General features: G+C 36.0%; 2 protein-coding genes across 6 annotated transcripts in view; one reads left to right on the top strand and one right to left on the bottom strand.

The window, feature by feature from the left end:
• LOC120416206 (polypyrimidine tract-binding protein 2) overlaps positions 1-26,024 on the top strand; it is a 325,004-nt gene that overhangs the window by 251,596 nt on the left and 47,384 nt on the right. The window lies entirely within an intron of this gene.
• LOC120416050 (rho GTPase-activating protein 100F) overlaps positions 1-26,024 on the bottom strand; it is a 96,690-nt gene that overhangs the window by 26,439 nt on the left and 44,227 nt on the right. Inside the window, exon 1 of one of the 5 annotated variants that reach the window (XM_039577728.2) lies at positions 21,194-21,942. The exons of 3 other annotated variants lie outside the window; for them this stretch is intronic. In XM_039577728.2, the coding sequence (XP_039433662.1) occupies positions 21,194-21,244 (51 nt within the window). In that variant the 5' untranslated portion in view covers positions 21,245-21,942. Of the gene's footprint in view, positions 1-21,193; positions 21,953-26,024 lie in introns of those variants that run through there. One more of the 5 variants, XM_052706199.1, reaches the window with a different exon arrangement.

Here is a 26,024-nt window from a genome sequence, read left to right on the forward strand (position 1 = left end):
GCCAAGAAACAAGAAACGGTTGCTAATTTCTCGATAAAAAATATCAAGGGGCAATTTAGTTCCAACTAATATAACCTGAGTTTGAAATCTTCTACGACTGTACGACTCCCCCAGTCCTCGTCCCGCGGCCGCCATGATTTACGGCATTTCAACAGTCGTTCGGCAGCCTAACGATTGCTTTCCTTTCCGCAAAGTGCCTCGAATGTATACCTCCACGGTACGAAGCATATAATTTTTCCAGCCTCGTTACCCAAAAACTCACACAAAGCCTGCAACAAACGTAGAAATCCGAGGTTCACTTCGTCCTTTGGTACCATAATTTTCAATTACCGGAAGAGAGAAATTAAATGTTTACTCTCCCAGTTCGGCCCTGGTCTGTTGGTGCGGAGCGCGATGGTCGTCCAGGAGTGGTGGCCGGAAATGTTCATGCTTAAATATCGATGAGCGACTTCCACTTTTCGATTCTTTCTTTTCTTTGAAGTGAGGTTTCCCCATTGGTTTGATTTTAGGGGGAAATTTCCAGTCTGTCTTTTTCAAGAAAATTTGAACGGAAATCGTTCGAGTGGTAGGGACATCATAGTCAGGAAAACTTCGATTTAAAACTCAAAAAGCACGCAACAGAAGTTGATATTAATTATGCAAATAGGGCTAAATTAAAGCGAGATCAACTTTAAAGGCATAAAAAGGCGAAAATTGAAAAATCTTTGAATTCATGGTGAAATTTCAAATTATTAAAGCAAAATGTTTGGAAAAATCTAAGAAAAAAAAAAGATATTTCCAGCCTGTGGTCACAGACAAACAAACGTATCACTGTCAAAATCCACCAATCTACAATTGGTAAAAAAATGATTTATCGCCTTCCGTTAAAGGCCATGTGGTATATCTCGATCAACACGAAAAAGGGCGTATAAGCATTTTGACAGCTGGAACTATTTTGCAAATTACGAATTAACAGGTAAATTTTCACAAAACTCGAAATTTTAAACAATAGCTGTCATTTCCAGCTAACTTTTAACACTGTAACCTGTATGCTTGAAATTTGCAAAATAGTTCTGGCTGTCAAAATGGTTATGCGCCCTTTTTCAAATGTTTCTTAAGCTTTATAAAATTGATGTTTTACAGCTAGATGGCTCTAGTGAAAAGTGATTGTTTTGATAATGTTTTGATAAATTTGTTCAATGATATTTCGTATACATTTCGATTGATTTGTGAGTTCGCAACTAGATGATTGATGTAGGTAGAGGGTGACGAATCATCACTGACGATTCTCGAGATTTTCAATTTCCCGGGAATCGAGAGTTGAATTTGACCATTTCCCGGGAATTCCCGGGACCCACGAGTTTTTGTTTACACCAAAAATTCAGAATCGAGATAATCGTTCTCTCAAAATTTATTGAGGGCTCAGTGCCAAAATCGATAGAATAATGGTACCAACTCACACCATCATGACGAATGAGTTCATTCGTTAGTTGAATCAATAAATCTCCAACAAGTGTCATACATTTTTCATTTCATTTATTTATTATTAATGTAGAGTAAGGAAATATCCTTTTAAATTACTACACTTTGTTGAGAACCGGAAAAGCATTTTATCTAAAATATTAATTAAATTCTAAACTCCTGATCAGTGTAAACTAATGTCAATTTAATTAATTTATCCTCTAAACCAAGTGATGCATTCTTTGCGGAAACCTGCAATGGTTTGAATGAACATCGACTTCTGACTTCTCCATGGTCACCAAGCTGTGGTGGCCGAGGCAGCTAAGTCATTGGATTGGTTTGTCAAAGGTCTCTGGTTCGATTCCCGTTTTCGACACTTTTGGTTTTTTGTTTGACGGATGAACTTTTTTGCAAATGAACCTCGAGAGAATAGTTCTATCGCCCATCTCGAGCTGTGTTCTCTGCGTCCGTGAATGGTATCACTATTCTCTCGACTCGAGACCATCATTCTCTCGGACTAGCGCTGCCAGTTTTGGGTGTACTATGCCAATAGTGGCAATCGCTTCGCTTCGCTAGGAGACGGTGATTTTAGCGGATTGCAGACTGGATTTTCGCCATGTGATGTGATGATTGTCTAAGCCCGAGTTGCCTAGGAATCGATAATTGGGAATAGAACCAATTCCACCTGAACCAGATTCTCACCACCATGGCAGCCGTCCATTGCCGGCCGCTCCCATCTCCACCGCGCACCAGGGACAAGGAAAGGGATTTGGAAGACGGGAAATGTTGATGCTCCACTTTTTTCAGAGTATTAAGGGAAAATCTCCACGGTATCCTCAAGTAAGTTTCGCTTGGAGTTGGACGGTTTTTGGAAAGGTGAATGGTCTGAGGAGCCACCCTAGGCGAGTGGTAACGACCGTTTGCATTGTTGTTCGAATTCTTCGTGTGTTCTCATTTCTAATGGGAAATTTCAATTCTTCTCATCTCTTATTGGATGAATTCTATCAGTCGCCCAGGCTATTTTTAGATTCAATTTCAACTGCGCTTGCAATCTTGCATGCAATCTTGTTTGAATTCTGATGTTCAGCTTGCATTCAATTCTTTGTCCGATTCTTGGATTCAACTATACCAGTCTAATTCCTCCTCAAGCTACCAATGCTTCACGGTTAAGTCACAGACAACAGACGTTTTGGCTCGATCACCACCTTGTGTAAAAGCTTGCAACGGTTTTATTAAGAATGGCAAGCCGTTTGTGGCGCTGCCGTCGCATAGGAGATTTGACATCTCTCCCGCGCTGCTCTCAAGTTTAAACAACAACATTGAAAAGCACGTGGTTGGGCGCATTGTCATTCTCATCAAAATGTTCATGCCTCTTTTTCGTCGAGAAAATTGGTGTGTAGACTAAAAATAGTTTTCGGTTGTTGACTTCATTCTCGAAGCAATGCCAAACTGGGGTATATCGCATCCTCAGTCAGTGGCGGTCACCCTAAATGGTGACTTGTCACCCTGAAAATATGCGACAGTAATTAGGGGTACACTACAATAGATCAACTAAATGGTCGCAGTAGTCTTAAATCCCACAAAAAAAAATAGTTTTGAAATGTCGAAGGTAATTATTTTGATAATCGCTTCAGACAAAATTCAGAGCAAAAAGTCAATTTATAAAAAAAAACTTAGCATCATAAAAATCATGTTGGTGAGAATCAGAATGCGACTCCTGCATAGGCTTCGGTGCACTGCAGTCTACATTCAGGCTTATTCTTGCAAGTGGCAATAGACTACGAGATGGCGTTAGTTTATCATCCGCCATGTTTTTACACACGATATTTAAATTATTTTGTTCTAGCTGCTACGTCTGTTGTCTGTGGTTTTTTTTTTCTTTTTCCACTGCGACCAATTATAGGAATATTGTGGTGTGACCCTTTTTTATAGCAGATAAGTTCACCCAGCACCATTTAGCGTGAAGAGCGTTACTTAAAAGCTGCATTCGTCCCAGTTAGGATCGACTCGTTTGATAAAGTCGATTACCCTACTAGGACTCGCTTCCCAAATATCTTTGGGTAGCAAAAATCCTTTTCCTAAAAATAAAATTCTTCTTTGAATAAGAGCACTGCATTCACACAGCAGGTGCTCTGATGTTTCATTTTCGATGTTGCAAAAACGACATCTTGAATCCTGTAATTTGTTCATTTTAACTAAATGATACCTACAAGGGCAATGACCAGTTAATAAACCAATTATGATCCTGAGATTTCTTTTATCCAGTTTTAGTAAAACTCGAGATGATTTTTCACAAGGATAAATAAACCTTTTTGATTGTCTACAAGCTATAGCCGCATTCCAATTAGACATTACCATAGATGTTTCCCAACGTTTTAATTCCATTTTCAAGGAACAGTCTGGTATTCCAAAGAAGGGTTCCGGTCCAATCAGGTTTGTTCCAGATCCTTCCCTGGCTAGACAGTCTGCCGCTTCATTACCATCTATTCCGCAATGTCCAGGAACCCAATATAGATTAACAGTGTTTTTTAAAGATAATTGTTTCAAAAGCATAATTGCTTCCCAAACTAGTTTTGACTGACAGGTATACCCTTTGAGTGCATTTAGAGCAGCCAGACTGTCTGAGAAGATACAAATATTAGAATATCTATAGTTACGATTTAAACAAATATGAATACATTCAATAATTGCGAAAATTTCAGCTTGGAAGACTGTTGGATATAGACCCATCGATATAAATTTCTTAATCCCAGGGCCAAAAACTCCAGCTCCTGTCATATTATGCATTTTTGAGCCATCCGTGTAAAAGACAATAGAGCCTGAACCTTGTTCCCATATGTAGCGACTTGTTGCGACCACATTAAAGGGAACATCGTAGTTGGCCCTAGTCGGCATCCAGTCTACTATTGAGTTCAACGTAGGATTCAGATTAAAGGTTTTGAGGAGCTCTAAATGACCCGTCATATCTTTTTCCTGAATCTTTACGGACCGGTTCATCAATAATGCACTTTTAACAGCTTGTAATTCAATGAACTGATTAAGAGGAAGTAAATTCAACAGAGCATTCAGCGCCTCCGTAGGAGTGCTATTCATAGCTCCGGTGATTGAAATACATGCCAATCTTTGAAGTTTGCTTAATTTTTTCTGAACAGCTGTTTGTTTAGTCTTTTGCCACCAGACTGCGGCGGCGTAAATAATCCTTGGTCTGTGGTTAAGTGGAAAGCATTTTTGCTTGACAATCCTAAGGACAGGGGATCGAACCCCGCCGTGAGCTTCATGTTTTTTCATTAATTCCAAATTCAATGAGTCCAGAACTTTCTCATTGGGAGCAGATGGGTCTCGAACCCAGAACCATTCGCTTATAAAGCGAACATCGTAACCATTCAGCCACGACCGCTCCTTTACTATGCCAATAGTGGCAATATTTAAAAAGAATAGTAATAAATTTGTTTCTTTTCTTATTCTATGCTATGAAACGTATATTTTTTTTATTTTGAGGAACTATAGTCGTTTAAAAAGACTCAAAACACAATTAAAAATTGTTTTATCTTTTAAGGTCAACTGTAGATATTCATTTAAGAAATATTTACCGTGTCAGGAAAACCTCTATTTTGGCGGACCTTAACTTTACAAAGATTGCCACTGCCAGAGTTTTTTTTTTTTTCAAAATATAATTTAAAATTGAAGTTGACATTGACGTCAAACACAAAATCACGCATTGACTTCAAAAAAATAAATTACCTTGATACAGCGAAATTAACTTAGGTACTAAGAATTAAAAAATATGAGGATTACGAGAGAGGATATGGATTACTTATTTTGAAAAAGCTTTTTCGTCATAGAAATAATAAATAAAAATTATATTAAAAACCTTTAGATTTCATTTCTGGGGTGTAACTACTAAATATGCTATAAGGTAAATTTTGTGTCCAGTTTTTTGGCTTCGCTAAATTATTGTTATTGGAATTTTTGACAAGTTAAATTTTTCTGTTTCTGAATAGGAAGATTAGAGAAGTATTGGTTTATTTGAACTTGAGCATCGAACATTGAACATGCAATGTTCCAAACAATTTTGAATTTTTCAAGTAATTTTCTGATTATGATTTTGCTTCAACACTTACAAGTTTAAAATTTCCCGGGAGTCTCGACCGAATTTCCCGGGAATCGAGAAGTCCAAAAATGGTCGATTTCCCGGGAATTCCCGCTCGTCACCCTCTAGTTGTAGGTATCAAAGTTCCACCACATACAAATAAACGTAAATCTCTTTCGAAATGAAATTCAACAATCAGGTCAATATGGTCCTAAAGCCCTATGTAATTTTTTGTGTACAACGGAAAAAAAGGTTGAAAACGATTGCTGATCACTTTTTTTCATTTTAATGCAAAACAGTAAATTTACAAGACAACATTTTTTCGATGGATCAACTATGGTCCCCTATTTTGTTAAGGTTGATTTAAAAGTCCTTTTAAAAGTCCTTTTCGGTCTTACGAAAGGCCATTGTACTCAGAAATTTAAGCTAAAGTTTAGGACCCAATTTAAATGATCGCAACTGACCACGGTAATTTAGAATTGACCACAGCTCATGATTCTAAGACTCTTACGGTAAGTTTATGATCGTTCAAATGGCCGTTGAATTATTGATACAAACTTGAAAAACTTTTTTAGAATTTAAAAGGAGTTAAAATTGTTTTTGTAAATCCATTCAAAAACGAGGATTTTTTTTGTCATGTTCTTCAGTTTCTACTGCCAAACGAGTGTAGAAGGAATGAAGTGTATTAAAAATTGTCGAAGTAAGATTTAGACCGTTCAAATTGACCGTTAAAAAGTAGTTTATGGATTTTTAAAGAAATTAACGTATTTAATCTTAACAGGTGGTTAAGGTTAAATAATATCAGAAAACTTTGTATTTTTCTTAAAATAGTTGTTCGCAGGATTATACTTATCAAGCCTGAAAATGGCACGCATAGTACAAAGAATGCCCACGCTCGAGCAAACATTGTTCACTCTCCAACATCGAAAACATTCACAAATTTTCCTCGAAAGAAATTTTTCCTTGATGTGGTTCACCGCAACCTCCGCAATCACCACTACAGCAACAAACTCTCGTACCTCCTCTCATGCAAAGCTGGCAAGCAGCCGAGGGCTACTCCAACGTGAATGAAAATATTGGAAAACCATTTGCTAACGAGCCTAAACAAATATGTTCCCAAGCGGTGGCGGTGGCCGTCAAAAGGCCCCTGCCAGCCAGGGCAACGGCCCCGGCCAACAAAAATTATTGGTCCATTTCTGGTGCAAGCAGGGCCGACGGGACGGCGAAAAATTTGCGAGAAAACTTTTCAAACCGAACCAGTGCGGCCTTCTTGGATTAGGGGAAAAAAGCAGGAGGGGGTTGGGGAAGCCGGGATGCCAAATGAATTTTTCGGACAGTTTTTCAACGTTGGGGAAAAGCGATAAAACGTTTTTTTCTCTTTTGGGGATTTTCACTTTTTCTTTTACTTATTTTTTACGGCCAAAGCAATCTTTCGGGATGTGATTCTAGAATTTATACGTATATTGTGGTTTCGGAAATAAATCGAATTTTCGCGGCGACTTATCTGACACTACGCTCCGCAAACTGATCAACTCTAATTTTGAGTGCAACGAGATGTTGTGTTGAACGCGAGGTTAAACGTCATTGAAAAACATTTTGTCGCTCTGGCACCAAACCGAAACGAGCGATTTCCACTCTCGCCGAACTTTTTCTCTCCGCATTTTTTGTCCAACTAAATAGAATCAGTGCTTGCGTGTTGTTGTCGTAGGTTTTGGATGATGATGTTGGCCATTTATGCAAGTAAAAAAAGTACATATTTCCTTTCGTTTTAAATTAAATCAGCTAAAATCCATCGACATAAGTTTTCGCCAATCAAAACAAGATGGAGGAATCACAACAAACTTGGCTTACACACTGATCGAGTAATACCGAATTAGGCTAGACGGGCTAGACAGAAAAAGGCGGAGAGAAAAAGCGCGGCGAGAGTGGAAATCGCTCAGTTCGATTTAGTGCCAGAGCGACAATAGCTTTTGTGTGTGTTTATTTCCTTTTTTATACTTTTTTCGTTGTCTTGTAGCTGTGAAATGATCAAGTAGGCCTAACAAATTCCGAAGTTTAAGGTAGCCAGCTATGACGAATTGAGAAACATTCTTAGGTTTGATTTAAGCAGTTTAGGCGAAGTTCATTAGGATTTTAGTTTAATTTGTTTTGACATCTGCAAGCTAGATTGTTCACTAATTACGTAACGTTGATCTTATCAGCACGGTTTTTAGTGAAGTGAAAAGTACTTCAAAGTACTGTCAGCCTAAACCGAACACTCATTTTACTTTATTTGTGTCATTATCATCAAGGTACGCTCTCTATAGTTTGAAACAAGAATAACATAATCTCACCCTGCCGACCGTCATCCGTGGGAAACAATACTCTGGCTTTTTTTTCTCCAGTTTAGTCACGTGAGAAAACGACTGCCCCTTCATTTTCTTCTTGTTGTCCCATTTTTCCCAACAGCGAGAAAGAGAACCCGAGACATTTAGAGTATAGGGCTGTCATGTTGTCCTGAACATTCGTTTTCCTCTCCACTGCCTTCTCCTCCTTCCCACCACTTCTTACGACGAGGGGTCCACGAGGTGACAAATAAAATATGACACTACAACAACGGCAAAGTGACAAGTGGTGCACTTTGTCGCCAGACTTTTCCGTGTGTCACGCGCTCGGGCTAAATTTATGTTGTGTTATTTACAACAATGCACACACAGCTAGGTATGTACCGGAGAGGCAGTGTCAGGAAAGATGACTGGTAGATGACGCGATGATGGGTTGAACTTTGTCGCTTTTGGCGGGACGCCATTGCAGCTGGAGCATGCTGACAGTTGCCAAAAGTTTTCAGTTTTTTTTTTTTGTAAAAGAAAATAACATTACAGGGTAATGTACTGCCGTTCATGGCGATACTAGTTAAATTATAGTGATCTAGAATATTTTTGCATTCCTTACTAAGGACAGGCTATAAAATCACGCTAAAAGCAAACTTTTCACTTTCATGTATACACAAGCGAAAAACAGTTTTTTTGGGTAATTTTAAGCATCTGTGCAAATTTTGAGCGAAATTGGTTGAGATTAACCCATTGATACCCTAGCCTAAAGTTGGTGAAAAAAATGTTTTTCATGCAAAACTGACTTTTTGAAATCGCTAATAACTTTCCAGGGTCGAGTTTTACAGCTTTGGTATGTTGTACAAAGTTGTAGAGCACTAAATTTCCAATAAGAATCCCACTTTTGAGAATCTTTTGATGGACGAAGCGCACTGTACAGGCCAAATCGTGAGAAAATTGGGTTTCCCATAAACCTTCGAGCATCAATGGGTAAATGGTGACCGATTTTGCTCATATTTGACTCAGAGTCCTAAACAGCTCAAGGAACAATATTCAGCTTGTGGAGCGAAGTTTTGAGAAAAAGTCCCATATTCTGGGCACCCTAATGTACACTTATCGACTCAACATCTGAGCAATTCTGAGCAAACGTGTGTGGGGATGTTGATCGAGAATATGCACTTGATTTTCTCGGTTTTGGTTGAACGAATTCTGTCCGGATGTGTTCTACTCGATCCAGTTCCGGGTCCGACAGCTTGGTATTGAAAATTGTAATGTTTCATTAAGTTGTTTAAAAATAAGGTTAAAAAAACAATTCAGACGACTACAAAAAGGGTAGCTTTCAACATAACCTCAAAAGGCCGTCATGATATACCTGAGCAGTTCTCTCAGATTTCGGTCATTTGATTTTTTTTTTGTATTTTTTAATCCGACTGAAACTTTTTTGGTGCCTTTGGTATGCCCATTTTGAAGCCATTTTGCATCATTGGTTTGTCTGTATAATTTTCCATACAAATTTGGCAGCTGTTCATATAAAAATGATGTATGAAAATTCAAAAATCTGTATCTTTTGAAGGAATTTTTTGATCGATTTGGTGTCTTCGGCAAAGTTGTGGGTATGGATATGGACTACACTGAAAAAAATGATACACGGCAAAAAAAATTGCTGATTTTTTATTTAACTTTTTGTCACTAAAACTTGATTTGCAAAAAACACTTTTTTTATTTTTTTCATTTTTTGATATGTTTTAGAGGACATCAAATGCCAACTTTTCAGAAATTTCCAGGTTGTGCAAAAAATCTTTGACCAAGTTATGAATTTTTTAATCAATACTGATTTTTTTCAAAAAATCGAAATATCGCTCGCAAAAAAATTTCAACTTCATTTTTCGATGTAAAATCAAATTTGCAATCAAAAAGTACTGTAGTGAAATTTTGATAAAGTGCACCGTATTCAAGTGAAAGCCATTGTTAGGTAACTTTTTTGAAAATAGTCGCAGTTTTTCATTTATTTAAATAAGTGCACTTGTTTGCCCACCTTTGAAAAAAGTATTTTTGATAAGCTGAGAAAATTTTCTATATTTTGATTTTTTTTTTTACTTTGTTGATACGACCCTCAGTTGCTGAGATATTGCCATGCAAAGGTTTAAAAACATGAAAATTGATGTTTTCTAAGTCTCACCCAAACAACCCACCATTTTCTAACGTTGATATCTCAGCAACTAATGGTCCGATTTTCAATGTTAAAATATCCGATTTTTTCGAAAACAATATCTTTAAAATTAAAATGTGAAATTGTCCAAAAAACTGATAATGTAGCCCATGTTTCTATGAAGTGCCCTAATTAAACAACTAAAATATGTTAAAAATTTCTTCTTGAGATAATTTAAACCCTTATCTACAAATATTGAGCTTGACCCTTCAAATCTACAAATTCCGAACACATTTTTCTTAAAGATGTAAACAAACATGGCATTTGACCCAGTTTTTGCAAACATAATTGATTATGGTTTTCTGAATTCCCTGATATTTTTTGTGAAATTATCACTTCAGAACTGGTTTTTGATAACCGTATGAAGTACAATAACATCCCACAATTATTGATAAAAAGAGCAACTTTTTATAGTGAAATAGCAAAAGAATGCCCAAAACAAGCCTCTTAAAATAGACAGATCAACAGAGAAGTTGTCTTGTGAACAGCCCAAAACAGTTAAAAAAATGTGTAGGGGAGAGTGGGGAGACTCGATCCCCGGGGACACTTGATCCCAAGCCTGTATCTCGTCAGCATGTGGGTAAAACAATTAGCTTTGTTCTAGAAAGTTGTGCGAAATTGACTAAAACTAATTGTAGAAAACAAAAAAAAATTAAAAAAGTTTAGATTGAGTTACACACATTTTTCTAAACAGTGCTGCAAAAAACTTTCAAGAGATCTTTTTCTTTGTTTTTATAAGTGTAGAAAACACTCAAAAATTACTAAAAAAAAAATTTTTATACATGAATTCTAGGGTTTCCTATGTACATACGACCTTTTGAAAAATAAGCAAGAATTGTTTGATAAACATATCAACTCCAAAACCTTTACGCATTTGACGTTAAATTTATCGTCATATTATTTTTACAATCAATTGTTTAAAAAAGTGCGCTTAGGGAGACTTGATCCCTGCATTTTTAGTCACTGGAATCAGCCTCAAGATTAAATAGTTGGGCTTGGTTTTCGTACATAGTTTCTTTGAGTATAGTTGTACATAACTTACTGCAGTTTGAACCATTTTTCAAAAGTTTTGTTAACAAAAAATAACCAGCTTTTGTAAACATGCTCAATTTTGGACTAAAAAAGAAAATTTTAAGTTTTTAAATATTTTGCATGCTAAACTTGTTATATTTTGAACACAAACGTACAGGTTTAATGTGAAATTGCTGTAACTTATAGAAAATTAAAAGTTTAGGTTAATAAGAAACATTGTGCTTAAGATTTTTTCAAAATGTTGAAAGGGGGATCAAATTACCCCTAACATTTTGAAAATGCCGGTTTAAAATATTTTTTAAGCGCTTGGCTTGATTCGAAGAGTTTTTCTGATGAATACCCTTATCAGCAACCGGACCCTAAGATGACAGATTTCGTGAGTGCGCGTATTCACCAACAGATGGCCTGTGGGCCTCGTCCGCCCATTAAATACGCCACTCAAAATTTGCATGGGAAACGTTTTTTTCGTGACGGCATTCGCGGCACGCTCACTTCAACTGTTCTTGTCTAATATTTGAACGTGGCGTATCTCTAAACAGGTTTTTTAAGAAAATGATTCCAGACTACTTATTTTGTCGTTTTAAACCGAAACAAGGAAAAAACTATATGTATTTAAACAATTCGCCATTTTCAAAAACTTGGCTAGACATTATCGAAGGCCGCCATCTTAGGCCCACTGGGCCCAGAAAAGAGGTACGCTCAGTTTGTATGGGAGCTGTCAACATGCTCCTGGGCTGCTTATCAGTCAAACATAGTTGAATGTTTAAGCTTTCAATTCATGCAAAAAGTTCATAGTTTTGTGAGAAATTGACAGAGTCATGTGCGATACAATAAAGGGGATCAAGTCTACCCACTCTCCCCTACAATAGAAATTTCAAATTTGTTGAACAAAAACTTCTAAAACTCTCTCTACACTGAAAAAAAACAATTCTCGAAATCGTGAATTAAAGTCACGAATGCGAGAACCACGAAGGAATATATTCACGTTTATGGTGCAAATGCACCATACTCATGAATAAATTCCTTCGTGTTTCTCACATTCGTGAACTTAATTCACGATTACGAGAATTGATTTTTTTTTCTGTGTAGAAAAAGTTAGGTTACGTTTATGAGAATTCTTAAGGAATAAAAATAAGTTGTTAAAAAAGCAAGAAATATTTTTCTTAAATTTCATGTTTGTGTTTGAGGGAGTGGTTCAACATGCTTAAGATTTTATCAAAAGCAAAAATATTAAACTTCAAAGAGATGATTATAAGCAGTTCATCAATGGTTTGAAAAACCTTGTACAAATAATAATTCAGTTTTGGATAATTATTTGAACAAACTTATGAGGGGCTATACATTATGCTGTTATTCAATATAATAAAATGTCACAGAAAGGTTCCAACAAAGTTTCTACCAGCTGCAGGAGGATTTAATCCAAAAGATTTCCCTGCCAGTTAAGCATCAAATAATAATTCAGTTTTGGATAATTATTTGAACAAACTTATGAGGGGCTATACATTATGCTGTTATTCAATATAATAAAATGTCACAGAAAGGTTCCAAGAAAGTTTCTACCAGCTGCAGGAGGATTTAATCCAAAAGATTTCCCTGCCAGTTAAGCATCAAATAGAAATGTAAACAAAAAGATTTAACCTTATCAACTAACTCATCAAATGCGTTCATCGGAAACCATTTAAATATCCCTTATTTATACAACCATTATAGTTTGCAAGGGGCACAAACAAACCCCTTCCCCTCTCCAGAGATGGCAGAAGCAAAAGTTTCATTCTCATCAAATTCTTCCGAATGAGTGGAGGACCTCCACTCCAACCCGAAAGAGCGGTGGGGCAAACCACTCGAGGAGTGGCAGCAATTATCCATTGAAATTCCATTACGCAAACACACTTGGAGTGGCAATCATATTCCATTCTGGAACCCTCAACCCTCCCCCAGTCACTCAGCCAGCAGACCAGATGGCAAACCACCGCCGGCAAAATAAAATCGCTGCACCACGCTCATCGAACTTTTAGGGTGGTGAGTTACACTGGGAAATTGGCTTTCGTTTGAGGACTCGCGGAAGCTTTTCTTGGGGATGCGAAAGGGGGAGAAATTGGGAGGTGAATTGACGAGTAATCGAACCCTTTTCAGAATCGAAATGGACGCACTTGGAAATCGGAAAATCGTTTAATAGCGGGTGGTAACAGTTGGAGTGCCTCTGCGTTTATTGGCTGAAAAGGTTTTATTTTATTTTTTGAGCTAAAACTATTCATTCAGTAATACAGATTGGTTGAAAAAAAAACCTAACGTGGAAATTCTCAGTAACGTGGGTACAGTCATCGCACATATTCGGAACACTTTTGTGATAATTTGCCAATAGCATGTCAAATGCATCTTTTCTGTCAACCCTACACCCAAAGTTAAAGAACGAGGGGATAGTCCTCACGAAAAGAAACGTGAGGAAAGTGCTATATTGCGAGAGTATAGTCCTCTCGCGTGTTCATTCGTTCATTGGAACAGTTCATCCTATGAGTGGCTTATATGGACAAACGACCGCCACTTAATCACCGAACCATGGTGGCCCATACGGCAGAGGCACGGTTCTATATGCCGAAGGTCTTGGGTTTGAGTCTCGGTACCGGTACACCCAGAACTGGGCATCGGCATACGAGAGGATAAAGAGCACGATTCGGTAGTAAAATGGTACTGTGTGCGGACTGAGAGGATAAATCCCGAAATTACCGAGAGTACTTTACTCATGGTTCATTTTCCAAAAAAGTTCATCTATCAAAAAAAAAGTACCGGTACCGAGACTCGAACCCAAGACCTTCGGCATATTGAACCGTGCCTTTGCCGTATGGGCCACCATGGTTCGGTGACTTAGTGGCGGTCGTTTGTCCATATAAGCCACTCATAGGATGAACTGTTCCAATGAACGAATGAACACGCGAGAGGACTATACTCTCGCAATATAGCACTTTCCTCACGTTTCTTTTCGTGAGGACTATCCCCTCGTTCTTTAACTTTGGGTGTAGAGAATTACCCACATAAAAATAAAACTAAGGCAAGCAGCAAATCCATGTACGTAGTATCATCTACATTTTTTGCTGTTTGGAAGGGCTTGCCCTACTTGTATTTTATCAGCTTTTCTCCAGCTCACAATCAAACTGTCCAAGTACTTGAACCACAATCAACCTAAGTTGGATAATTCGATGAAAAACTTCAGCCTGTATGTCACTCTCCAGGTTGCAACTCTCCCCTCCCCCCTACACTATCGGAACATAAACCGAGTCATCACACAGAGGGGAGTGAATGGAAAAACTGCTGACCGTGAAACCCGCTACACCACCCACTCCCCCTTCCTCTTTTTGCATGACCATTCCCAACAGCCCACCGGAGCAGTTCACAATCATCGATTCAATCAGACCGCGGCTTCCTTCCTTCCATCCCTCTTGTTCCAACCACCAGTCCAGTGGTCCCAGCCTGCCATGACCTGACGTGCGCCGGGCCTACTATTGCTTACTTCCTAGCCCGTCACTGCTGCCTGTCCTGTGTGCAGGTGAGCCGTCATCGTCGTCGTGTTTTTCACCTGGCACACACACTGACAAACTTCCGAACACGCAATCGTCGTCGTAGTAGGCCGAAACGCTCTTGAATGAAAACTTTTCGCTTGTGCTCTGTGGTGGTGAGTAGTGAGCAGCAGCCTTTGCCTTGTGTGCGTGTGTGAGTTGGAGAGAGAAACATCCCGCCCCCCTACAACTCACTCACACCGCCAAACAAAGAGAGTGGAGAGAGGGGTGAGTTTTCCCTTCTGATTGCTGTCACGTGTGTTTCAAGTGCAATACATGCTCAAACGTGAGTGTGTGTTTGTGTGTATTGGTGTGCGTTACTACTGACACAGTTCTCAGCAGCGGAGGGGTCGCCTGGTTATAGCAGTTGGATTGGGCCCAGAACGGCGGCGAACGACGGGTCTCTCTCTCTCCGATGGGAAAAATGTATTAATAATACAGAAGGATGTCGATGGGCAGGAAAAAGGACCGAGGGAGCAGCCCTTCCCCCCCTACAGTAAGTATGAGTCAGTTGGTGCTGGATGGAAGTGGTGCCAGCAATCGATATTTTAATCTGGAGTTATTGCCTTCCTCACCTCAATGAGAAAAGGCTATAAAATCACTCAAAAAATGAACTTCTTTACTCGACCTCGTAGACCCACCTTCACGTATACCTATCGACTTAGAATCAAATTCTGAACAAATGTCTGTGCGTGTGTCTGGATGTGAGTCCGTGCACCGAAAAATATGCACACGATTATCTCCGGACTGGCTGAACCGATTTGGACCGTTTTGGTCTCATTCGATTCGTCTTGGGGTCCCACAAGACCCTAGTTAATATTATGAAGTTTAGAGAAGTACTTCAAAAGTTATGCTAAAAAAACAATTTAAGCTAAACTTCCGAAGATTGCAAAAAGGGTGGTTTTTGTAAGAAAATCCACCATGCTTTTTAGAAAGGTATTTAAAAGACCTTTCCAACGCTTTAAAAAGATTAACGATTTGACAACCCCATCAATAGTTATGAGCACTTAAGTGTTATTTATACACTTTTTTGAGGCTGGATCTCAGATATTATGTTGAAAAAGTTGTCCGGATCTATCATGCGACCCATCGTTGGATAGGTAATCAAAAGACCTTTCCAACAAGCCCAAAGGATTGAAGATCTGACAACCCTATCAAAAGTTATAAGTACTTTAATGTTTTAATAAACTTTATTTGAGGCCGTATCTCAGATATTTTGATAAAAAAATGCGAGGAAGGCACCAACCACCTAAAGGTTGATCAAGTAAAGTTTTTTGAAAAGGTCCAATAAACCAAATTTTCAGTTTTGAGCAGTTCTCTAGGATTTCGGTCATTCGATTTTTTTTTGTATTTTTTAATCCGACTGAAACTTTTTTGGTGCCTTCGGTATGCCCAAAGAAGCCATTTTGCATCATTAGTTTGTCCATATAATTTTCCATACAAATTCGGCAGCTGTCCATACAAAAATGATGTATGAAAATTCAAAAATCTGTATCTTTTGAAGGAATTTTTTGATCGATTTGGTGTCTTCGGCAAAGTTGTAGGTATGGATACGGACTACACTGGAAAAAAATAATACACGGTAAAAAAAATTTGGTGATTTTTTTTATTTAACTTTTTATCACTAAAACTTGATTTACAAAAAAACACTATTTTTAATTTTTTTTATTTTTTGATATGTTTTCAAAGGCATAAAATGCCAACTTTTCAGAAATTTCCAGGTTGTGCAAAAAATCACTGACCGAGTTATGAATTTTTTAATCAATACTGATTTTTTCAAAAAATCGAAATTTTGGTAGTAAAAATTTTTCAACTTCATTTTTCGATGTAAAATCAAATTTGCAATCAAAAAGTACTTTACTGAAATTTTGATAAAGTGCACCGTTTTCAAGTTATAGCCATATTTAAGTGACTTTTTTGAAAATAGTCGCAGTTTTTCATTTTTTTAAATTAGTGCACATGTTTGCCCAGTTTTGAAAAAAATATTTTTGAAAAGCTGAGAAAATTCTCTATATTTTGCTTATTTGGACTTTGTTGATACGACCTTTAGTTGCTGAGATATTGCAATGCAAAGGTTTAAAAACAGGAAAATTGATGTTTTCTAAGTTTCACCCAAACAACCCACCATTTTCTATCGTCAATATCTCAGCAACTAATGGTCCGATTTTCAATGTTAATATATGAAACATTTGTGAAATTTTCCGATCTCTTCGAAAAAAATATTTTTGGAATTTTCAAATCAATACTAACATTTCACAAAGGCCAAACATTCAATATTACGCCCTTTTAAAATGTTTGTCTTGATTTGAAAATTCCAAAAATATTTTTTTCGAAAAGATCGGAAAATTTCACAATTGTTTCATATATTAACATTGAAAATCGGACCATTAGTTGCTGAGATATTGACGATAGAAAATGGTGGGTTGTTTGGGTGAAACTTAGAAAACATCAATTTTCCTGTTTTTAAACCTTTGCATTGCAATATCTCAGCAACTAAAGGTCGTATCAACATAGTCCGAATAAGCAAAATATAGAGAATTTTCTCAGCTTTTCAAAAATATTTTTTTCAAAACTGGGCAAACATGTGCACTAATTTAAAAAAATGAAAAACTGCGACTATTTTCAAAAAAGTCACTTAAATATGGCTATAACTTGAAAACGGTGCACTTTATCAAAATTTCAGTAAAGTACTTTTTGATTGCAAATTTGATTTTACATCGAAAAATGAAGTTGAAAAATTTTTACGACCAAAATTTCGATTTTTTGAAAAAATCAGTATTGATTAAAAAATTCATAACTCGGTCAGTGATTTTTTGCACAACCTGGAAATTTCTGAAAAGTTGGCATTTTATGTCTTCTAAAACATATCAAAAAATAAAAAAAATTAAAAATAGTGTTTTTTTGTAAATCAAGTTTTAGTGATAAAAAGTTAAATAAAAAATCACCAAATTTTTTTTTACCGTGTATTATTTTTTCCAGTGTAGTCCGTATCCATACCTACAACTTTGCCGAAGACACCAAATCGATCAAAAAATTCCTTCAAAAGATACAGATTTTTGAATTTTCATACATCATTTTTGTATGGACAGCTGCCGAATTTGTATGGAAAATTATATGGACAAACTAATGATGCAAAATGGCTTCTTTGGGCATACCGAAGGCACCAAAAAAGTTTCAGCCGGATTAAAAAATACAAAAATTAAAATTGAAGAAAAAAGACGGATTTCGTAGAGAATTGCTCTTTTTGCTTTTTGGATGTTTTTTGTCTGTTTTTGTCTGTTGTCTTTTAACTTTTTTTAAAGAAGCATATATTTGGATAAAAACTAAATTAGAGGTAACACATCTTATTCCTAAAAATTTATTAATACTTTTGGACACTGTTTTGGTTTTTGAGAATTCAAATGGAACTGCCTTAGAATCAGCGAATCCGAATTCGCTAATTGGAAAGACTGGCCTGTCAAAAGCATGAAATCAAAAAGTAAGGGAGCGTTATTTTATTACGTAACGCAGTTAGGGGGGGGGGCGGGTGTCGGCATCTGTTATCAAAAGGGGATGGGGGAGGGGTGTGATGAAAAATTATGTTTCGTAACGCAAATAACGCACTTATGAAAATTTGCAAATAGACTTTGTGTTACGCGTTACAGGGGGAGTAGGGGGGGATCGCTTATCTATTACGATTTGTTACGAGGGGGGAGGGTGGTGGGATCAAAAATCCCAAATTTTGCGATACGTAATAAAAGAACGCTCCCTAAATTATATTTTTGAGCGAACATTCGGAGTTGTGAAATTCGTATAAACGAATCCGCTCTACTGGTTGATGCATGAAGTGATTTGTTTACCTTTTTTCGGCACCCTCATTAAGCGTCAAACCATACAAAATCCGGATATCTTCCGGAAAAGATCCGGCAGAAGTTTGTATCTATTTGACGTTTGCTGAGGGTGCAAAAAAGTGTGGGTTATGTTAATGCTTGCAAAAGACAAAATGCAATACAAACGGACACCAAATAAAAAAGTTTTATCAAGACCTTGCAAAAAAGTAAAATTAGATAAATGTACAACTGAAGTTAAAACAATCATCATTTTGCAAATTGTTACATTAACTCCTAACTTCTACACTTTAAAAAGCAATGTTTTCTATTGTGATTTTTAATAGCTCACATCTTAAAAGACTACAAACACTACAAAAATCGCTTTTCATTTATTATTATAGTGTAAAGGACCCAGTTTCACTCCAGTTTTCAACCAATTAATGGAGTTGTTGTTTAATCAACTTAAACCATTTTATGATTGATAAAATTACGTAGTGATTAAAATTCATTGAAGCTGGTACACATATTTTTAAAAGTTTTTGTCATCCCGTCCCCCCCCTCCCCCTTCCAAATCGGCCAGAAAAATCAGGGGGCAACAAAAAATATTTTTTCAAAGAACTATGAAATTTCAATGAAAATTGAAGTGCAATCAGCTGAAATCAGTTTTAAAACGTTTTCCCTTGTGTTTAGAATCATTTATAGCATGTTTGGGTTTTTTAGTGCTTTGAATTTTAAAAAATGTTCTGTGTACAGCATCGCAAAAACTTATTTTTTTGCAACATTTTTTGTTTTCGTCAAAGAGAAATTCTCTCAGATTTTGGTCATTCGATTTTTTTTTGTATTTTTAATCAAAACGAAACTTTTATGGTGCCTTCGGTTTGCCCAAAGAAGCCATTTTCCATCATTAGTTTGTCCATATAAATTTCCATACAAATTTTTCAGCTGTCCATACAAAAATGATGTATGAAAATTCAAAAATCTGTATCTTTTGAAGGAATTTTTTGATCGATTTTTTGTCTTCGGCAAAGTTGTAGGTATGGATACACGGTAAAAAATTGTGATTTTGAATTTAACTTTTTGTCACTAAACCTTGATTTGCAAAAAACATTTTTTTTATTTTTTTTATGTGTTTTAGGGAACATCAAATGCAAACTCTTCAAAAATTTTCAGAATGGGCAAAAAATCTTAGAATAAGTTATGAATTTTTGAATCAATACTGATTTTTTTCAAAAAATCGAAATATTGGTCGCCAAAATTTTTTAACTTAATTTTTCGATGTAAAATCAAATTTGCAATCAAAAAGTTTGCCCACTTTTGAAATAAAAATATTTTTTAAATGTTGAAAACATTTTCTATATATTGCTTTTTCGAACTTTGTTGATACGACCTTCAGTTGCTGAGATATTGCCGTGCAAAGGTTTAAAAACAGGAAAATTTATGTTTGCTAAGTCTCACCCAAACAACTCACCATTTTCTAACGTCGATATCTCAGCAACTAATGGTCCGATTAAAATATGAAACATTCGTAAAATTTTCCGAACTTTTCGAAAACAATATTCTAAAAGTTTTCAAATCAATACTAACATTTCAAAAGGGCGTAATATTGAATGTTTGGCCCTTTTGAAATGTTAGACTTGATTCGAAAATTTTAAAAATATAATATGAATAAAAGCTTTTCAAATTTATTTTTTTAAAGTGGGCAAACATGTGCATTAATTTATCACTTAAGAAGTTTTTGATTGCAAATTTGATATTACATCGAAAATGAAGTTAAAAAATTTTGGCGACCAATATTTAAATTTTTTGAAAAAATCAGATTTGATTCAAAAATTTATAACATGTTCAAATATTTTTCGTACAACCTGGAAATTTCTGAAAAGTTGGCATTTGATGTTCCCTGAAACATATAAAAAAGAATGTTTTTTTTTTGCAAATTAAGTTTTAGTGACAAAAAGTTAAATTAAAAATCACCTAATCTTTTTTACCGTGTATTTTTTTTTAGTGTGGTCCTACAACTTTGCCGAAGACACCAAACCGATCAAAAAATACCTTCAAAAGATACAGATTTTTGAATTTTCATACATCAATTTTATATGGACAGCTGCAAAATTTGCATGGAAAATTATATGGACAAACTAATGATGTAAAAGTTTCAGCCGTATTAAAAATACAAAAATTAAAACTAAAAAAAAGATCGATTTCGTAGAGAACTGCTCCAAAACTTACATTTTATGAAATTAACGATTGCAAAACAACTGAACAAGTGTAAAATGCAGCATAAATCTTTTTTTTTCATGTAGATTCTTAAAATTAAGTTTCACTGTTTTCATCATTTTCAATAAATTTTTAATTCTTATTAAGCTTAGAGATTTAAAACGTTTGAAACATTTTTTTTTTAATTTAACATGAGCACAACAAAAACTGCCGAAAATCTGGCATCATTGTCACCAAAAAAACGCAACTGCTCGCAGAAACGGACTGACGGTGGTTGGCTGTGGCTCTGGTTTCAAAGAGGGTGGCTGGCGGGTGGGAAGGTTAATGGAGCACGTTCACCAGTGGAAAACTTGGCGATGGAAACCCGTGACGGGAGGATGGGTATGAAGAAAGGCAGGGAGCAGCGGAAGCAAGAAAAAAAATCTCATATATGGCTCACTGGAGAGATCCTTAACCATTGCCTTTTCTGGAATTGTTCAACAATTGAATTGATTTTTCACTCCGAAAATAAATTCAAATCGTATAAAATCCCTTCTCACCTTGTTACTACTCCTGATAAAAAAGCACCCTGAATTTGTGCTGTCACACATTTGAGCAATGATTGACGCTGCTGAACTTTCGCTGGAACAATCACTGGTGGTGTTGTGCACATTTGATATGTTTCAGATTATCACAAAAAGGAGGCTGCCCTTTGCTTTGCTACAGAAAAATTACATTCTTCCTTTTAAAATGTCACATTTCAGCACGCTACAATCTCGTAGCAATGATTGATTTCTTATCATTCACACTTTCATCACTGAATTTTTCACACTTTTTTTTCTCAGAACGATTTGGCACTCCTCTCACGCACGGCAGTAGGCTGTTCAACCTCCAGGATCGGTTGAAGGAACTCTCGTGGTCGGTAATCCAGTAGGCAAGTTGATCGCGGAAAAGCTCCGTCCCAAAATTCTGAAATTTCCCAAAACTCGACGAACTTGACGGGTGTCCTTGTGCGCGAGGACGATCGGACACAAATATGGCGCTTCCTCCAGCGAAAGGACGACCGAGCGAAGGACTCCGAGCAGAAGCGACCGTTCCGTGAGAGCCACCGAGCACAAGTTCTGCTGGCTGGCCGTTCTGCCCAAGTTCATCGTCGTCGAGGAGCAAAATCCCTCTCACCGTTCTTCTTATCACAAATCACGCTTCACTGACTCACTGCGTTCTGGTACTGCACGCGAGCGGTGAGTTGGTGAGCACTCGCGACTCACACATCTCACTTGCATCTGTTTCTGCCATGGGCTACTGCACGTGAAAACGTCACACTCTAGTACCACCCCCATCTAGTAACCATCTGAGGCTCCGACTCACGACTCACTGCGTGAGTTAGTGAGCCCCCCTCTCACTCACTGTTGGTGTTGATGCGTGGTGCGCAGACTCCACACCTCTGGCGGACGCTACAACTCTGCTGCTGATTTTGAGCGCCGCCGTTCATGAAAATCTACAACGACACTAACACCCGCAGCGGTGGGCTGGTAGTGGTGGGAGGCTACAATCAGCGAACGGTCCGCCTGCTGAGATGTTCGTGTGAGTGTGGGCCTGCTATGTACTGCTGGGAAGAAGCTTTATTTTTTCGGGAATGTCTTGCAACAGTGTTCGACGAAGAAGAACAAGACGTGGTTGGGGGGACGGTGGAAGTACTAACTAGTTGAGTGCACTTATTTTCAGGGTGTTTGACGACGACGACGACGACCCGAATGAATTGAGGAGGAAAAGGTTGGTCGGGAAGGGTGGCGATGACTGGGTGACTGTGGTAATGGAAATTACCCTGTTTGGGAAGGTTATGGATAATTGGTGACACGGGTTTGATAAATGGGGAAAGATAAGCCGTGCTGGAACACGTGGAATATCTTCCACCATGTTTGTATGTTTTGATTTTTTTTTTCTGGGAGATTTTATCGAAGTTTATGCAAAAGGTTGTCCCTCAACACTTATTTAGTTTCATTTAAATTTAAATTAGTTATTTGGGTAATTCTCCGCAAACTCACTCAGCAGTTGCTCCGACCCTTTCGAACTTTGTCCTAAGCGGTATCCTTTGTCACTGATCACGAATACGAGATCCGTTTTTAAATATCTCGTGACGGTGGTTCGGTAGTACCCAGGGGCGCCGACTCTGGGGGGGCACGGTACTTTTTGCCCCCCCTAAAATTTGGCTGAGGGGGCAGCGCATACATTGTGCCCCCCCAGAAATTTTGGAAGAAAAATATTTTTATTTCAAATGTAAAAAAACACAGAAATAATTGAAAATAGTATCTTAAACTTAAATGGAACATTGTTTGTACACACGGATAGAATTCTTGTAAGCGAATCCGTAAAATAGCTCAAAAACATTTGTTGTTTTCGAAATCGCTGAAATTTTTCGAACAAAATCGTTTACAATTTTCTGGATTTAGATGCATTTTTTTTCTAAATCGATAACGTTTTATCTATACCACTGTGCTCTCTAGGAAAATCAGTTATCTAGTACAAGAGCACAGAGGCATCGGTATATGATTTGAGAGATGTCGTCAACATAAATTTTACGGATTTGCTCATAAGATTTGTATCTGTGCATGTTGTTTCAAAAACAAAACCAATGTACTTTTTCCATAGCACCTTATCTACAATCACCAAGTTTTCAAACGCAACATTCTGCGATTTGCCATTGTAGATCAGGATTTAGCGAATATAAACTGAAACACTTTTCAAAATGGTCATTTGATGACTGCTTTACATTTACAAAAATGCTGAGGAATTCAATATTTTTTTTAGTAATTTTAGAAAGGATTTAAAAAGATTTCAAATACATTTGTTAACCGTTCTATACCAATTTTAGCTGAAAAATACAATTGTTTCAAAAAGTAAATTTTTGGAAACTAGAACACCGATTTACTGAGAAGCTGACAAATTAAAACATAATCTGAGACAATTCCACATTATAATCATAAAACACAAGTGTATTGCTTTCTGCAATTCATGATCGATTTAAAAAAATAAAAAGGCTATAGAAATTTTAACTGCATCCTCAAAAAATATATCAAAAAATCAGGGAGTAGAAAATAATACTTAAAAATGGAATATTAAATTCTTAAATTCCTAAATCCCTAAATTCTTAAATCTTTATATTCTTAAATTATTAAATCCTTAAATTCTTAAATTCTTAAATTCTTAAATTCTTAAATTCTTAAATTCTTAAATTCTTAAATTCTTAAATTCTTAAATTCTTAAATTCTTAAATTCTTAAATTCTTAAATTCTTAAATTCTTAAATTCTTAAATTCTTAAATTCTTAAATTCTTAAATTCTTAAATTCTTAAATTCTTAAATTCTTAAATTCTTAAATGCTTAAATTCTTCAATTCTTAAATTCTTAAATTCTTAAATTTTTTAATTCATAAATTCTCTTCTTTTGAAATTTTCGATTTTTTTTAAACATTGAATTTTATTGTTATTTCTAAATTTCTGATTGTTTAAATTTCTGCTTTTGATTTCTTAACATTTTCAAGTCATGAGTTTTTGTAACCCTAGATTTTTTTTTTCTTTATTTTTTTTTTCTCTTTTTATGCGATGCGTTACGTTTTTTTTAATTTGTAAATTTCTCTGGAACGACGCAACATTTTTGCAATCTTTTAAAAGCAATTTGTAGGTTGAAGGTTCAGATCTAAAAAACGCCTTTGAAGCTTTCAAAAATAAAGAGAGGTTTCTCTGTATTTTTTTTTTAATTTTGGAATATTGAATTTGGTGTATCTGTTTTTTTCTAAATTGCAGATTTGAAAAATGGATATTTTTTTAAATGTGTATTTGTATTCTCAAATTTCTGAAGTTCTAAATTTTTGCATTTAACTTTTTTTTTTATTTTTAGAATATTTGTATTGTTGAATTTCTAAATATCTGATTATTTTTATTATTGACTGTTACTTCTAGAAAATAACTACGAATATGACAATGAGAATGAATTCGCCTTCCAAACATATGAAAAATTCCCTCCAATTAACATTCTCAATCACGTTTTAATAAATTATATATTTCTTAAAAAATGGATTCCGGATGAAAAAAATCCGTATCACATCGTAATATTTTTTTTTTAATTCGTGATATACAAGAAACATAAACATCTAATCGCCACTCTTACCTATTGATTTCGGAAAACAACCGTGCCCCCCCAACATTTTGGACTAGTCGGCGCCCCTGGTAGTACCACTTCAATCTTTGAACATGCGAAAAAGGCATGTTTTTCAATAAAACAATCAGCCTGAAATGGTGATAAGATGGAAATGTTAAATTTGACGCCCGATTTGATGGCATAGTCGAAATTCCATAAAAACGTATTTTCCATAAAAAAAAACACTAAAAAAGTTTAAGAATCTACCATTTTTCGTTACTTAACTGCTTTTTTTTTGGAACATGTCATTTTAAGGGAAATTTAATGTACTTTTCAAATCTACATTGACCTAGAAGGGTATTTTTTTCGCTAAGAACAAAAAAAAATTAGAATTTCGTGTTTTTTCTAACTTTGCAAGGTTGTTTTTTAGAATGTAACATTATGTAATGTTATGTAAACTTAAGGGGTTTAGTTGTAATCATCAAGAGTTATCGCGATTTTACGAAAAAAAAGAATAACCATTAGGAAAAAGTTTCACGAAAATCAAAGAGGGTCGGGCAACTTTACCCGATTTCGTTTGAGAATTACCCTTTTTAATTTTGTCAAGTTGATTTTATTTGATATGTTATTTATTTGAAATTTTATTAATTTCCAAAACATTTTTTTTCGAAAAGTCAGGAAACTCCCTATAAATTTGCTTTAAATTGATATAAGCTTTGAAAGAAAAGCAAACAAGAAAAAAGAAAAGGTTTTCAAAATTTTCAACTCAACCCTAACTTGTGATATGGTCATATGGCCAAACAAAAGTGTTTTTGGGCTTTACAGTCATCTAACAAACTAAAAAAAATACATTTTTTAATAATAGACATTTTTCGCAAATCCTTTTTGTGTGTTGCAACGTCTTTTATTTTGTAACAATGGAAAAATACAGATTTGCTTTGCCGGCCAAGAATGCCAAAACAATTATATGGGCCAGTGTCCAAAAGCATATCCTGCTCAGGTCAGTTGATGTTTACATTAGGAACGAGCCGGATAGACTCTTTGTTTACACATTGATATTGACCCAATTACATTATTTTGCTATAATAAACTCATTTCTCTTAAATTCCGCCCAACCCTCTCTTGATTCAATGCCACATTTCATCCCTTCGGGAAACGGAAGTGGTATGAGATAATTGAAATAATTTTCAATATCAGAAATAAATAAACGAATTAATCTCCTCACTTTTACAACTAGCCTTCATTGGTATGGCTA

This window comes from Culex pipiens, chromosome 1 (assembly GCF_016801865.2).
Source record: "Culex pipiens pallens isolate TS chromosome 1, TS_CPP_V2, whole genome shotgun sequence".
Classification (NCBI taxonomy): domain Eukaryota; kingdom Metazoa; phylum Arthropoda; class Insecta; order Diptera; family Culicidae; genus Culex; species Culex pipiens.